At 34.2% G+C, this 16,660-nt stretch overlaps 1 protein-coding gene across 8 annotated transcripts in view; it reads right to left on the reverse strand.

The window, feature by feature from the left end:
- Arfip1 (ADP ribosylation factor interacting protein 1) overlaps nucleotides 1–16,660 on the reverse strand; it is a 121,696-nt gene that overhangs the window by 42,370 nt on the left and 62,666 nt on the right. For 6 of the 8 annotated variants that reach the window (XM_046458869.2, XM_046458868.2, XM_046458865.2 and 3 more), the window contains 3 exons: nucleotides 8,250–8,358; nucleotides 2,624–2,719; nucleotides 482–594 (listed from right to left, as the gene is read on the reverse strand). In XM_046458869.2, the coding sequence (XP_046314825.1) occupies nucleotides 482–594; nucleotides 2,624–2,719; nucleotides 8,250–8,358 (318 nt within the window). Of the gene's footprint in view, nucleotides 1–481; nucleotides 595–2,533; nucleotides 2,720–8,249; nucleotides 8,359–16,660 lie in introns of those variants that run through there. The other 2 variants (XM_058583906.1, XM_058583910.1) reach the window with 2 other exon arrangements.

A 16,660-nucleotide genomic window follows, 5' to 3' on the forward strand; every position in this document is an offset into this window, starting at 1 on the left:
AAGTATTAAAAAAAAAAAAAAAAAAAGGCCTGGCACATGCCTATAGTCAGCTACTCAGGAGGTTGAGGAAGGAGGAACACTTGATCTAGGAGCTGGGGGCCACCCTGGGCAGCACTGTCTCTTAAAATTAAAAATAAATAAAGTATCCAAAAAAGCGGGGTGGGGGGAGGGCAGAGGGGGCAAATATATCTGTAATAGCTCTATGGCTAACATAATCCCAAGGCAGTAAGTATATTTCTTCAAATATGTACTATTTGGCAGTTAAGAATTTTAATAGTTTTTCACTATTTTTACTGACATTTTAAATTATATGTAAAGATCGATAATAAAACAAATATTTAATTTTCTAATTGTACTTTCAAATTTAGATGGTTAAATTCTTTTCTATATATTCATATTTATAACATTGCAATATAATAATCTGAATAAACATAAATGAAGATTCTTAGACCCATTTAAGAAAAATTTAAAAATTACAAACCTTATAGGTGTTTAGACTCCATTTTCTAACAAGTTCTAACTTTTCCATTGCAGGATTTTTAATTTCATCTGCTAGAATTACTGGTCCACTTTTTGTCTGTGTTCGTTGGCCACCTGTATGATCATAACAAAAAGACAAAAGCACCATCCAGATAAAGACAAGTAGGGAAAGAAAGAAAACAAAATATTCATGCCATTCAACTAAAACTACTTTACAATTAAAAAATAAAAAGGTTCTCACAAATTGATGAACTAGAAATTCCTAATCACTTAAAAATACTTCTGTCCATGAAACTTAAATGTATGTCATGTAGTCTGTCTGTCTGGGGTGTTTTTTGTTTGTTTGTTTGTGTTTTTGTTGTTGTTGTTGTTGTTTTGGGTACTAGGGATTGAAACCAGGGCACTTTACCACTGAGCCACATCCCTAGCCCTTTTTTATATTTAATTTAGAGACAGGGTCTCGCTGAGTTGCTTAGGGCCTGGCTAAGTTGCTGGGGCTGGCTTTGAACTTGTGATCCGATCAGCCTTGGGAGCTGCTGGGATTACAGGCATGCACTACCATGCCTGGCTGTTATCTTTTAAAAAAAAACTCTGCTGCAATCAACCTTCTTTTCTATATTGTTGCTATTTTCCTCACATAAAATAAAATTTTCACAACTTATCTTATAACCTGCTGACCCTATAAAGAAACTATTTTTGTCAATGAAAATCCTTACAGTGACCTCCTTCCACTGCATATACTATTTAGACCAGTTGCTATGATTTTGGATAAAATTTAAAAAATGATTCAAAAAGTCATTAAAAAATTAATGTTTTCACCATGAAGAACGATAAATGTTTAAGAACATATGTTTAATATGACTTAAACATTACACAATGAATACATATATCAAATCCATCACGTGGTACCACCTTAAAATGTACAATTTTTATATCATCAGTTAAAAAAACACATTTCATTTAAATAATAATAAAAAAATCTCACCACCAGTGTAATATGCTGGGTTGAAAAAAGACCTACACTGTACCTTTTCCTCAAGAGCCTCTCCCACAAAAATCTTTAAAAAACAAGGCATAATTAATAAAGGCATTGGAAAGTCCTGATGATATATTGTCCCAGCAATTGAGATTTCATGACAAAAAAGCAACTCTACCACTATACAATTTCTAATCACAAAATGTTTTATAAACATTTACAATATCAATGACTTGGGATAGAAACTTTTAAATAATTTTTAAAAGCACAATGAAACACTAAGGAAAAAATTAAAACAAAAATGGTTTTAAAAAATTAGGATTAAGGCTGGGAGGTGGTGGGTATATTAGTGGTAGAACACCTGCCTGACCTGTGCAAGGTCTGGCGTTGGATCCCTCTCTGAGAAATAAAACAATTTTCTTCTCTCACTTCTTCCTATAGCCAGCCCACCTTTAACCCAGCTTTATCACAGGCTAAGACTGAGAAAAGTATATAAAATCAAGCACATTTAGGAATTTGCAAAATTCTCATAGAAACAAAATATTGTCAACATTCCATACCAAAAGAAACATGGAATTCATTTTTCCTGTTTCTATAGTCCAGCAACATTAAAGTGCGGAGCAAATTTAAAATGCAAAGATGTTAATCCTTCCCAAGGATTTTTTTTTAATTGGACATAACTGGCAAATTGTATAGTACTTTATTGCAATCTGAAAACTATTTGTAAGTTGAGGAAAAAAATAAGACAAAATCTTTTCCACTTCCAATATTCTGTTCCCAATAATAACTACCCAACTGTTGAAACTTCCTTTTTTGTTTAACTGAAAATAGGACAGAGCTGCAAAGCTGGAAGGTTAGGATCCAGTCAGTGAACCTATATTGCCCAGAGCAAAGAAAGAATGATTTAAAGCAAATCACATTTTACTATGATTTTAACCTTTAAAAGGATTAAATTTCAGTGAGATGCAGCTTAATTACTTTGAAAAGCCAGAAAGATAGGCTATGGCTAGAAAGATTATTTCCCTATTGTTTTTTAAAAAAAGCAGCAGCCACCAAAAAAGCCAGAATAACACACACCTAAGAACACAAAGCAAGTGATTATGAAACTGAGTGAGTTTTAGCTTCAGCAGTAGCAAGGAGGCTTTATCCAATCAGTGCAGTGAATACCTGCAGGAACAATTAAATCACTTCCTTGTTGAGCCAGTCGACTAGCTGCAACCCTGCTAGGAGACAGAACAGATGGCAAAGGTGGTGCTGGGGAACCTGAAAAGGGCAGGGCAGACATTTAACCGTGAATATCCTTTTCCTCCTCCTCATACTATACATTTTGAAATTAGGTTTATTGCTATTTCCTTTAAAATACGAAAACACTGAGATTAATGACTGGAATTAATATATTTGCTTTCTTACAGAAAAGAACTAATATTAAATGGAGTTCTTATATAAATTTTTCATCAAACTATCAAAAGCAAACAAAACACATACCTATATGAAGAAATTTGGCAAGATCATATCTAAACAAAACTATTTCACCTGGACTCTGCTATTTTCAAAACCAATTAATAGAAAGTGATCAAAGTTCCACAGTTGAATGATTTAAAGCTGAAGTAAATACTTCATAATGTAGGAAAAACTTTTCAAGTAAATATCCGAAGGCACACAGGGATATGAAAGCATGCTTTAATATCTCTTACAGAAATGTGAATGAACTATGTCCTTCACTCGAGTCATGCAGGGCACCCACAGCAATTAAGTCACCTGGAAGCCTATCTAGAAACACAAAATCTCATGCCCTGTCCCATATCTGCTGAACCAGAATCCCTATTATCACAAGATCCTCAGTACCTAGTTCCTTTGTAGGACTTGGCAGTTTCAGAAGTACTGATGTATTTTCTGACTGATCACCACTTCCATAGTTTTTAAAACACCTTGGGATACTTTATAGATCTAGTGATCATTATCATTAGTGAAACAGGCATATGTTGTTTTTTAAAAGCCAGTTGATTTTTAAACACAATCAAGTTTGATAACCAGAGGAAACAATGAAACTTCTGAATGAAACACAGTTTTAAATTCTGACCCTGGGCATGAAATTCTGGCTGTTTACCACATAGTGCCAGGAACACATTAGTAGCAAATTATGTAATATCTATGAGCCTTGTCATCACAGCATAATAAATACTGACTACTTAATATTATTGCTAATGCTAAGTAGCAAACCAAAGAAAAGGGAGTAATCATTTAATAGATGTTAAAAAAAAAGCTGAGAATATTTAATGTCTGTAATGTTCTTCCCTAGTTCTCTGGAAAATACATAATATATCAAATTCATAACTAAATTTTCTTAAGAAAGAATCAATAACCACTTTCCTTACTTAAAATAGTAGTAACTACATATTTCAGACACAGTAAGTTCTCTTTCTTTGTTTTGGTACTGGGGCACCTAATCACTGAGCCATATCCCCACACCACCATCACTCCCTTTTTTTTGGAGAAAAGGACTAAGTTGATTAGGGCCTCACCAAGTTGCTGAGGCTGTCTTTGAACTTGCAGTCTTCCTGTTTCAGCCTCCAAGCTGCTGGGATTACAAACATGCACTATTGTGCCTTGCAACAGAAACAGTTATCAATTCTAGTACCATTCTGAATTTGGACTAGATCTCACATTTTTGCAATAGGCCTACATATTGTCACTACATTTCAAAATGAGAGATACGTGTGCCCTAAAGTCTGTTGTACTATAACATTTAAAACTAGAAAGGGAGATGAAAATCAACTAGGCCAAACTGTCAAATTAAACTGTAAGAGAAATGGGGCTCAGAGAGATTAAAACAGTTTCTTATTAGAGACTGAGATGTTCTGAATCCACACTATGATATCTCCATTATTAGATTCAATGCAGAAAACATTAATTATAAGTTACTTGCTGAGTTGGAGGACATTTTAATAGGTTATCAAATCTGACCACCATTTTAAACAAAGACTATATATCACTACTATCCAAGGCACAAGGGTTCCTATTATAAGGAAGCATTAAATAAAAGAAGACTACCATAGTTCCATGTCTTGATGACCCCAGGAACAGAGCTGTAGTTCTAGTTATTACAGTTTATTAATCTTGCACAAGAAATAATATCATGACACAACATGATAAGTGTAATATATATATATATATATATATATATATATATATATATATATATATATATATGTAACTTTCCAAACTAAAATGGCAAACCATGGCGTTGTGCTAAGGTAATTGGGATTTCCGCTGTTTGCTTTACCTTCAAAGGTAATTATCACCTCTTTGCATCTTCAGTATTCAGTATTCTAATCCTTTAAACTAGTTCAAACTAACCCAGAGTTACCAAACGGGTTACCAAAAGCATTCAGCAATACCCATTAAAAATAACAGCCAGCATGGTAGTGCATGCCTGTAATCCCAGCGGCTTAGAAGTCTGAGGCAGGAGGATTGCAAGTTAAAAGCCAGCCTCGGCAACTTATCGAGGCCCTAAGCAACTTAGTGAGATCCTGTCTCTAAGTAAAATATAAAAAGGAGTGGGGATGTGGCTCACTGGTTAAGTGCCCCTAAGTTTAATTCCCAATATCAACAAAACAAAAGAAACCTCTTAAAAATCTAGGATCTTGCTAACTGACTAAATTTGGGGAATTAGCTCCATTTCATCTCAACAACAGAAATCTAAGAAAGGAATAAATGGATTCAATGATTGAAACCCCTATTAAAACAAAACCCAGAAACGAAGCACAAGTCACTCTTAGGAGCTTTGATTTATTCATGAGTTCCACTATTACTAATTCTGCCACATCTTTGTTGCTAGGAAAATTTCAATAATAATTGTTGATTTTAGACTGAATTTAAGTATAATTTCTTCTAAACTTGCTAAAGATAGAGATAAATGGAAAAGTACATTGTTAATATTCTTCTCTTTTAAAAATATTTTTATAGTAGATGGACACAATACCTTTATTTTATTTTTATATGGTGCTGAGGATCAAACCCAGTGCCTCACACACGCTAAGCAAACACTCTACCAGTTGAGCTACAGCCCCAGCCCCATTAACATTATTCTTATAGTAACTGTTCTGCGTAATAGCGTCACTAAGTTATCTTTCATTCTTCCAGAGCTAAGGCACTAAAATATCTAATATTTTTCATAAGACTTATTTTCTAAATTATAAGCATTATGTTGCTCTTTATCATATTCATATATATAGAGAGTGTGTGAGACAGATATGTCTGTCTCTGTGTGTGTGTGTGTGTGTGTGTGTGGTGGAAGAGAGAGAGAGAGAGAGAGAGAGAGAGAGGGAGGGAGGCAGGCAAAGAGGCCCTCAAAACAACTACCACTTTCCAGTAAACACTCAACTGATCCACTTATCCCAGTATGGCAGCATGATATTCTCTCTCTCTCTCACTTTTTTTTTTTTTTTTTTTTGAGACAGAATCTTGATATGTTGCCCAGGCTGGCCTTCAAATTGCAATCCTCCTATTTAGTCTCCCTAGTAGCTGGGATTATAGGTATGTGCCACCACACCTTGCTCTGATTCTCTTTTTAATACTGATCAACAATGCAGTTTAGGTTAAGAAATGTTTTGTAAACACAGTTCAAAGAGACAAATTACTGCCTTTATATGAAACACATTCTTTTTTTAAACTGGGGATTGAACTTAGGGACTCATTAGCACCGAGCCACATTCCCAGTCCTTTTCATTTTTATTCTGAGACAGGGACCTGTTAAATTGCTTATGTCCTCATTAAGGTGCTGAGGCTGGCCTCAAACCTGCAATTCTCCTGCCTCAGTCTCACAAGCCACTGGGATTACAGGCATGTGCCACCACGCTCAGTGTGAAGCACGTTTTCAATTCCAATTTGAAGGATTGGGTATATCTATAAGCAAGTGAAACTGACTAGCATTTTAATGTTCATGCACTGCCAATTAGAATGGCCGGTTGATTTCAATTATTCAATAAACTTGTTTCACTTGAGGGGAAAAAGGTTAAATCAAATGTCAGCTACATAATTTCATTGAAAACACTTAAAATATCTGAATATTAAATTAATTTTTATTCTATGCTGACACTTAAGTTTTGAAACTGGGGCTGCAGGTGGTAGAGCACTTGAATAGTGTGCTAAAGGCCCTGAGTTCAATCCCCAATAGCACAAAGAAACAATAATTAATGTAAAGTAAGCCTTGTACCTCTAAAGAGATAACAATGCCATTATGCTTAAAAATGAAGCAGAAATTATATATATATTTTTTAAGACCGTGTCTACATATAGTATGCAGGGCTTATGTGTACACTGTTAAAATACTGATATGCTTGTTCCCTTTTATAGCTTTATTTTTATAAACATTAAAAACAGAGGGGGGGGAGAGAGGGGGGAGGGGGGGAGAGAGAGAGGGAGGGAGGGAGGGAGGGAGAGGGAGAGGGAGAGGGGGAGAGAGAGAGAGAGAGAAAGTGAAATCATGAGAAAGTCTATTCACTTCACTAATCTAGGACAGGGGATATTATACTGGATTATCCGAAATGCCTATTTCTAGGACCCAGTAGCAAAGAATATATTTTAAAATCTAAACTGTTCTTGAATAAAGAATTGGCCAGTAATACACTAAAAATATAGCACATTATTATGTGCAAGAGGGCTAAGTATTGCAAAAGCATGGAGATGTTTTTATCTCATGAAATTACAAAGTAGTATTAAAATTAGTGTACTTCATGAACATTGATTACTTTAACTACAGCTCTGTCAAGAAAACAATGTATTTTTCCACATTCAAATTGTGTGCATGGTTTTTCTTTTACTTATGTGATAATTATTTTAGGTGAGAACTTTAAAAAAGGATGTAATTTTTTCCTATTAAAAACAGATATATATGTGTGAGACAGATTTTATATATATATATATAAATGATGTATGCAAAAAGGAGCTAACACAGCAGGTCCTTAAAAAGGTTTGCTTATAATACGGCCCTTGACTGGTGTCTGAGGATTGGGAGGATTCCCTCCATGCCCAGAAGGATAGATCACTGTACATAACTATACAAACAACGTGAGCGCCTTCATTCTTTCTGGAAATCCAGGATTTTGACACTACTAGACAGAAGATACCTATATGAACAGTCTCAATAAAAACCCTGGGCACTGAGCCTCTAAATGAGCATCCCTCATTAGCAACATTTATATATATGTTGTCACAACTCATTACTGGACAAATTAAGAAATTCCTCTATGGGTGCACTGGGAGAAGACCTCTGAAAGTGTAAGCCTAGTTTCACTCAGACTTCATCTCAGTGCCTCTTTGCCTTCTCTGCTTGGTATTCTTCCACTGTAATAACCCACAGCCACGAGTCCTCCCAGCAAATTATCAAACTTATGCTTTGGAAACCTCCAGTATAGTAGGAAAAGTAAAAATTCACTTTCTTATTTGTTTTGATATAGGAAATATGTACTCCTACAAACCAATATTTATAGTTATAAATTTTATGGTTACAAACTAAAGTAATCTAAATCTGCATTTTGATATAATTTTGAGTTTTTCAGTATTTAAAAAACAATATTTAAGTAACAGTGAAAATATGCACATTGACCAATTTATATAAGATTATTAAGACACAGCCTAAAATACTTCAGTTGAAGAGACAAAGGATTGTGTTTATTAGTGTTTTATTACAGAATTAAAGGTCTCAACTCTTGTTCTTTATTAATGGAAGTGCAGTCAGTAAACTTCTCCCCTCCTCCATCCCAGCCATTTTTACAAATATATGGGCTCTTACCTTGATATGCTCCTGCTTCAATAACCCCCTCTTTGGTACTGTCAAAGCCATGAGATGTAATTTGAGTTTCTGAGAGACCAAGTCCAGATGGTAATGAACGCTTCAAATCCTTAGTAACATTTGAATAAAAGAAAAAAATATCTTTGTAAAAAATCCCATACCACACAACACTTCAGAATTGTGTCCTTTTAATCACATCTTGACTATTTTTCTCTCTTTTATGTATTCCCTTATGCTGTCATGACATTCTATAATGATATATAATCAGCAGCAAATATAGCAAGATTTGCTATTAATTGGTACAGTGGACATCAAACATAACATACTTTCTTTATTCTGGAAGTAAGCAGAAGGCAGATATTAAAATTCAGCTTAAAATTTTAAAACTACCAATCTACCATGAATATTATTTTAAGGAACAGAATTAAGATCACTAACTAGGTGTGGTGGCACATTCCTATAATCCCAGCAGCTAGAAAGGCTGAGGCAGGAGGATTGCAAGTTTTAGGTCAGCCTCAGCAACTCAGCCAGGCTCTCAGCAACTTAGTGAGACCCTATCTCAAAATAAAAAAATAATTTTTTAAAAAAGGACTGGAGACATAGCTCGATGTAGAGCACCACTGGGTTCAATCCCCAGTACACCCCCCTCCCCCAAATCACTAAAATATGATGTCTAATTTTAGACACCCACCAGTGTATATATAATAATATATCATTATTATAAGCTTAGTCAATGTCCAATATAAATAAATCATTCATGTGCAATGTTAATTTCCCCTCAATTCCAAGGTGAGCTAGGTAAATGGGGGTTTCTCTGATTTTAATCATGGCTAGGTAAAGGAAATTTCCTTTAATTTAGATATATATTATAAAAACTAATATCAGTCAACCTAAATATAAACTAGTTTAACTGTAATAAAAATGATATTCCACAGTGAGTCTTACAATTTAAAAAGAATAGAAAGCCAAGGAGCACAATGTTATTTAAAAGGCACAAACCAGGGGCTAGGAGTAGCTCAGTTGTAGAATGCTTACTTAGCACTTATGAGGCACTGAGTTTGATCCTTAGCATTACATAAAAAACAAAGATATCTTTTAAAAAAGGTACAAAGCAAGTTAGCTAGAAAAAATGTTGTCCAGACCTTGTAAACCAAATCTCAGGGCTTAGTAAATGTTAGACAAACAGGTCAAGATAAAAGTGCCTAAAATCACCAAAAACTAAAATTGAAGCTACAGTTTGCTAGCTCTATGGGAAGGAAATATATTAATAATGCAGATTAAAACCTAGCCAATCTACATGATTAGCACTTCAAAGCTATTAAACTGAAGTAAGGCATTAAATCTAAAAGAAAAAAATCACTTTTCTATTTACTTTTGTTAAAATTTCACAGGAATTTGAAGACCATGACAAATTAAAATTAAATCTACCTAACGACTAACCTAAATTTTTATACAGATTTTAGATCCATCACATCTCTTTTAATGTAATAGTAAAGCACTGAGCCTACAGCAGGGTTGAGGATATTTCTCAAAGGGAGGAGTCACACTTTTTAATTAGAATGAGATATATTTGTGGAGGATTTGGAGTGTTGGAGAGAGGGAGGGGGCAAGAGAGAGGAAGAATACATTCTCACCCTATTCTAAAAACTATTCCAGGAGAAGGCAGGAAGCTCAGGGCAATCACTGCCACGTTACTGGCATAGCATGGAGGCCAGCAACCAGGCTCCCATGGTCAATGGGGGTAAAAGAATTAGGAGACCAGATAAAATACTAAGGTAGAAATTTTGACCCTGATTGAATTAGTAAATTCTAAATTTTGAGCAGCAATTTGCTGGACTTGGTGAAAGAACTGCTTTAAGAATACTAATTTGGAGCTGGGTATGGTGGCAAAACCTGTAATCAATCCCACCTACTTGGTAGGCTGAGGAGGATCACAAACTTTGGCCAGCCTTGGCAACTTAGTGTGGCCATGTCTCAACCTTAAAGCACACACAAAAAACCAAAACACTAGGAATGTAGGTCAGTGGAAGAACACTTGTAGTGCCCTGGGTTTAATTTCCACTGCAGAAAAGGAAAGGAAAACAAAAAAAGTTAATTTGGGACACATATAAGAATAACTTAAAGAGAAACTTTTGTTACCATTTGGTTTGCTGCTATATGCCAACACCTGAATAGCAGGTATGTACTAAATGTGCTGAATGAATGAACAAACTGGATTTATTGAATGAACTAAAGGATTTATGACAACACCAAGTAGACTAAGAAGCTGCAATAGCAACTGGTTTATTTTTAAATTTAATAAGTATTTGTTTACTCTTAATATGTCAGATTTTCTGGGCAAAGAAAAAGATACAGTCATTGGCACCTTACTGGAGAAATGAGATATATATTAACATAAAAGCTGAACTTGGTGTCAAAGTAAAGACAATAAGGAATTCAGAATCCACCATAAGAATGACATAGGAAAGGCAAAAGCACTGTTTGAGCTCTGAAACATAAAAGATTTATTTACTGAATCAGCATCTACTTAGAACTAACTTTAAGCCAGTCACTGCTGCAAATACCACAGATACAGCAGTGAAGAAAACAGATCAAGTCTCTGCCCACACAGACTCACATCCTAGATGACAGGAGGGCAGAGGAAGGAGACTGACAGTAAAACATATGTAAGGCAGTAATAAGTGCTGCAGATAAGTAATAAGTAATAGATAAACAAGTAATAGGTTCTTTTGTTTTTTTTTATTTCAAGGCAGTATAAAATGGCTAGGGAGTGACAGGCCAAGGTTACAACTCTACATGTGAAGGAGGTAGCATGTGATCAGAGGACTAAACAGAGTGAGAAAGAGAGCTGTGCTGTTGGAGGACTGTGCTATTTATCTAAACTGTGCTATATGAAACTGATGTATATTGAAACTATACAAAGCAAAAACTATATGTATACAACCTCATTTAATCATGACAGCAATATTTTGTAGACTGTTATTGCTTCCATTTCACTGGGACGAAGAAGTATGTCATTTTATTACTAGCAATATGGTTAAGGCCAAGCTTCAAGAAACAACATTAACTATAAGGTATAGGAAATGTAAAGAGCTATAAGCAATTTATTAGCGATTTATAATTCATTTTAACAGTATGTTTTCTGAAATATTTGTTTAAAAGATACGTCTCAAATATTTCAGAACCTGTTCAACAGAACTAAGTTCTCAACTTGTAACTTCCTATTAGAAAACAAATGAGCAGCCTTTATTCCATTCACTTGTTTCCTAATGTCACTGAAAACCTCTTGTCATAGCGCATCCTTTTCAGCTATTGTTTTGAAGAGCACTTAGAATAAAAAAGAAGACATTCTTTACACTCAGTTTTATTTACTCCCTATTTTTAAATCAAGTCTCTGAGTCTGCTCACTTGGCTGAATAAGACCTTGAATTTTGCCACTTTGTATTTTAATACCTAAGTCAATGTTTTTTAGCTTTAAATGTTAGTATTCCTTTTGTTCATATTTACATTTTAACTAGACAATCTCCTCTCACCAAAAGACAAACATTTATTACAAAATAAAATCCTGTCAAACTACTGAAGTATTTTTTAAACTTTCTAAGTTTGCTCACTGAGGTCAACTATTTTTGGACTGGCTGTTTCCATGGTTGTTACCTTGCTAATTCCTAACAGCTTCTCAGAAACTTATTGTCCAGTAAACACAATAGTTCTCCCTAAGAAAAAAGTATCAGAGACACCTCTCAAAATAGAAGGAATTAAAATAATAAACATTATCTAAACACACTCAAACTATGTACAAATAGTATCTTCGATAGTTGGGCTTGCTTTTTCTTGGAGCTTATTTGAAAGCACATTAGTCAGCCTGCACGTCTGTAATCCCAGTGGCTCGGGAGGCTCAGGAAGGAGCGAGCCTCAGCAACTTAGTGAGACCCTGTCTCTAAATAAAATACAAAAAAGGGCTGTGGATGGCTCAGTGGTTAAGCACCCCTAAGTTCAATCGCTGGTACCAAAAAACATATATATATTTAGTCATCTGAATCATTTTCCTGTCACAGAACATTGTGTAAATTGTTGGAAAGAGAACTATTGGGGAGGAGAGTAGCTAATAACGGGTTAAATAATAGATAAAACAGATATCTCTGGTTACATAAGTTCTAAGGAAGTTATGGGGACACCTTCCACCTCGTCACGCATGGCTCCTAGAGGAGACAACTGGAGTGTTAAGGATATTATACCTCACTCAAAACCCTCCCACAGTCACCAGAGTATAGTATTTTGCTATATTTTAAACACACTGTATAAGACTTAAAATAAAATCTATTGCATAAGCCTACCTATCTATGCTGAAGCAGAATGATGGGAATATAATAATAAAATTAAGTATAGGTGTATAATTTTTTTTTCTCAGAATATTTGTAGGAATGCCTAAAATTGGCAATGTGAATTGTAGTTGCTCAGAGCCAAAAAAGGATAAGGGTAGATTAAAAAAAAAAAAAAAAGTTATACTGGTCTAAATATAATATAACCCAAACTATACTTAGTCTCAGATTTGATTAACTCCTCATCTCCAATGCCATTCATCTTTCAAACACCATTCCACTTAAGTATCCCAAACATCAATGGCCACTCTTTGGACTTTGTCATTTGACTCAGAAGCAACACTTCTTGAATCTTATTTTAAGTGAATAAGTATAATAACATTACTTTATGACCACACTTCTTATATACACTATTCTACCTGATCAAGATAATAAATTTGATTTCTCTATTTTGTCACTATGCACATATGCTGATAACACAGATGTATGATTTCAATATCTCTCCCTATCTCATTCATTCATTCATTCAATGAATTCAAAAACATATTAGCACTACCTTTTGGAGGTTCTATGCCAACCCTCTTGGCATCACCCACTCCTGCCCTCTTAGCTACATTCTAAATAGTACAAAACTTCAATAGGCATGAAATAACATAAAATCACATACCAATTTTGCACCAAACAAATGCTGAATTCATTCAAAGAGATAAAAATATCAGTATGTATCTACATTCAAAAAAATTTCCCCTAGAGGTCAAAAACTTATTCATGATAGCTTTTGCTTATATAAGTAAGGGCATAAATCTATAGATTATAAAGATAGGGCTTTAGTCTTCCATTACAAATTATATATTTCTTCACAGTTTTCAACAGGAATCTCAATCCAGAATTAATTTAATGTATGTGCATATAATAAACACAGATTTAAAATTTTCACTGTGTTTTAGCTTAAAAGTAAATATTAAAATTAACCTAAAGATTGGTCAACTGGGTAGTTAGATAGGAGGAACAAGGTCTGTCGTGCTACCACCACAGTAAGGTGACTATAATGATAATGTATTGGACATTTTGAAAGCTAGAAAAAAGGAATTTGAATGTTTTTACCACAAATGAAAGATAATTGTTGGAGATGGATATGTGTGCCTTGTTGTGAACATTAGACTATACACACATATTGAAACATTATGATATCCCATGAATACGTACAATTTTTATGTGTCAATTTTCAAAAGTGAATATAGATTTGAATAGGGTTAATGAACCTTTGAAAGACATTCTCCATACCTCTTAAAAGTGTCCTAGATATATATTTGATCAGAACTGGTTTTCTGAAAAAGCTAATGTCAAATCAATGTTGCCACTGACTGAGCTACTGAATGTTTTAGGTATAGTATGGACACATAGTACTATATTTCTGTATGATATGGAGACAAAAACATCATTGCATACTACTCAAACTCTAGTATAGGATGACAGAAATAGAACAGATGTCAAATTTTAAGTCCACACAATTGAAATCATCATTTTTTTAAGCAACTGCAGCGAACCATAAACTATGTTGTGTGCACACAGTCTATGCTTTAATAGTGATTCCAACTTCTTAGGAAAAGTAGATAAATAAATGATAAATGAATGAATGAATAATAAATGAATAAAAAGCAGATAAATAAATTATAACATTGGGTTGGTGAGGATTGGAGATGAAAGTATATCCAAACTGTTTCTTATCTGTATCCTTTTTCTTTCCCCAATCTCCAGGTTGGGAATGGAGAAACTGCTTAGGTACACAGAGGCCTTAAAAGATTAAAACAATAACATTAAGAGTGCAAACACACCAAAGCAACAACTAATGCAGAGAAATCAAGGACACAACGTATACCACATCTCTCTTCCCCCTTTTCCCACAGAATCCTAGAAACTTTATTTTTAATCCTAGCCCTAGCATGAATAAACATTTATTCACTCATTCATTCACCAAACATTTACTAAAAGCTGGTACTATATGCCAAGCACTGTTGGCCAGGCTCTGGAAATTAGGCAATGAATGATAAAGGCATTGCCCTCACCACAATTATAGTCAAATCACATAAGCTTTTGGTGTAGCTATGTAATGGTGGGTAATTCAATCATAACCTCCAGGGCCCTTTTCCTCTCTTGTAAAATAAAGCAGTGAGAGCCAGGGTACTCCTACTGAACCAGTATCCTGTGATTTAACTCAAAACTTACAGACCAAGGGTTCTTAAGCCCCAGAAAATCTAAGAACCCAATGGTAGGTTCAGTTAAGTCCTAAGCTCCCTCAATTTAAATGCAAATTTTAGTAGTTCTGTTGTTGGGGGGGGAGGGGAGGGAGTACTGTTTTTTTTTTTTTTTTTTTCCTAGAGAAAATGTTCACAAATGGAAAAACACTAAAATTATGAATTTTTGTTTTGGGCTTCCCACAGGAAAAGTTCCATTTCAGCTATGTCTAATGAGGTAATTTCTCTAAATCTGACAACTATACCTTAATTATAAGAAGTCTCAACCATGTGGAGCTAATACTTGCTTCTTCTTTTTAACTCATGGTGCAAATGGTAAATTTCTAATTTAATATTTTAACATATACTATAACAGCATCCATTATAAATAGAATGCAGTTTATAAGTCAAAGAGAAATTTGAAGTTTTTGATGAAACTTTACTAATCTTTAAAATACAGAATTATTTTTTATTTAGAAATATCTTTGCTACAAAAACAAAACAAAACCCATCAATAAGAACAACAATAAAACCCCAAAGAAACCCTGAAACACTGGGCTGGGGTTGTGGCTCAGTGGTTGAGTGCTCACCTGGCACGAGTGAGGCACTGAGTTTGATCCTCAGCACTACATCAAAATAAATAAATAAATAGAATAAAGGTATTGTGTCCGCTTACAACTAAAAGAAATATATTTAAAAAACAAAACACCACCTCATGTCCTCTCTTCATCTAGCTGTTGCCCCTATCTTAATAAGAGAAACAAATCTAGAAATATTCATAGATGAGGCAATGGTCTGACTAAACTGCCGACAAGGCCATTTCTAGCACGAGCACTTTCATTATAATTTCTATAAATATGAGTGTTGAGTATAAGTCTAACCAGTGCCTTGACTAAGAAAGGAAGTCAAACGAGAATCAAACATCTGCAATGAAAAACAAAAACAAAAACAAATTGTTTTTTAATAATTTCATTGCCTATGCCACAGTGACACCAGCTGGCCAACCAAGTTATGGCAACTTAATAAGTACCAATTTGATTCTGTGACTCTAGTTTCAAAGTTCATTATACAGTATGCATTAAATAAGTCATCTTCAGATTTTAAATCAAAATACATATAAAAGACATGCCAGTACATTTATAATGTATATAAGGTAGTACATAATTTATGATCCACTTTTACATATAAGATCACTTTACCAGTCTATAGTCTACTGCTGAGCCATATATTTAATACTTATTTTCGTCAATGATTTTTTATTTCTATTAAAATTCTAAAAACTGGATTTGAGGGTAAATACAATTTCCTGTTCATTGCTCAGAAAATTTCCTGTTTACTGCTCAGAAGTCAATGTCTAGGTAAACATGGCCAATGAATCTTAATGTATACAAAACACTTGTAAATTTGATTTTAATTAAAGAGTATTTCTAAGAGACTCTCATGATATGCATATTTCTAATAAAAAAGGTACAACAAACAATTTTTTTATACTGTTGAATTTCTATAGGGAGAAGAGTTGGGACATACTGGTTGAAGTGGATCATTGCTTCTTTGGGGGTTTCTCCCACTGATGAATTTCATATCCAACAAGAAGAGACCTCCAAGATAACATCCTTTTCTCCTTCTCTACTTCCCAACAGAAAGTGAAATAATATTGAGGTATAATTTTTAAAAGGAGAATTTGATATGAACTAGTGAGTAAATTCTCAGGGCAGCAAATATTGGCTGCACATAAGTAAATAACTTTTCCAGTGACACTTAAATGCAAAGATTCTTTAAAAAAAAAAAAAAAGACTCATGAATAGGCTTAAGGTACAAGGTAAACTTGAAGAAGAAAAACGCTGAAGAAATTAGTTAC

The sequence above is a fragment of the Marmota monax genome, unplaced genomic scaffold (assembly GCF_021218885.2).
Source record: "Marmota monax isolate L192 unplaced genomic scaffold, Marmota_monax_Labrador192_F-V1.1 WCK01_AAM20220418_F8-fsc00002, whole genome shotgun sequence".
NCBI classification, from domain to species: Eukaryota; Metazoa; Chordata; class Mammalia; order Rodentia; family Sciuridae; genus Marmota; species Marmota monax.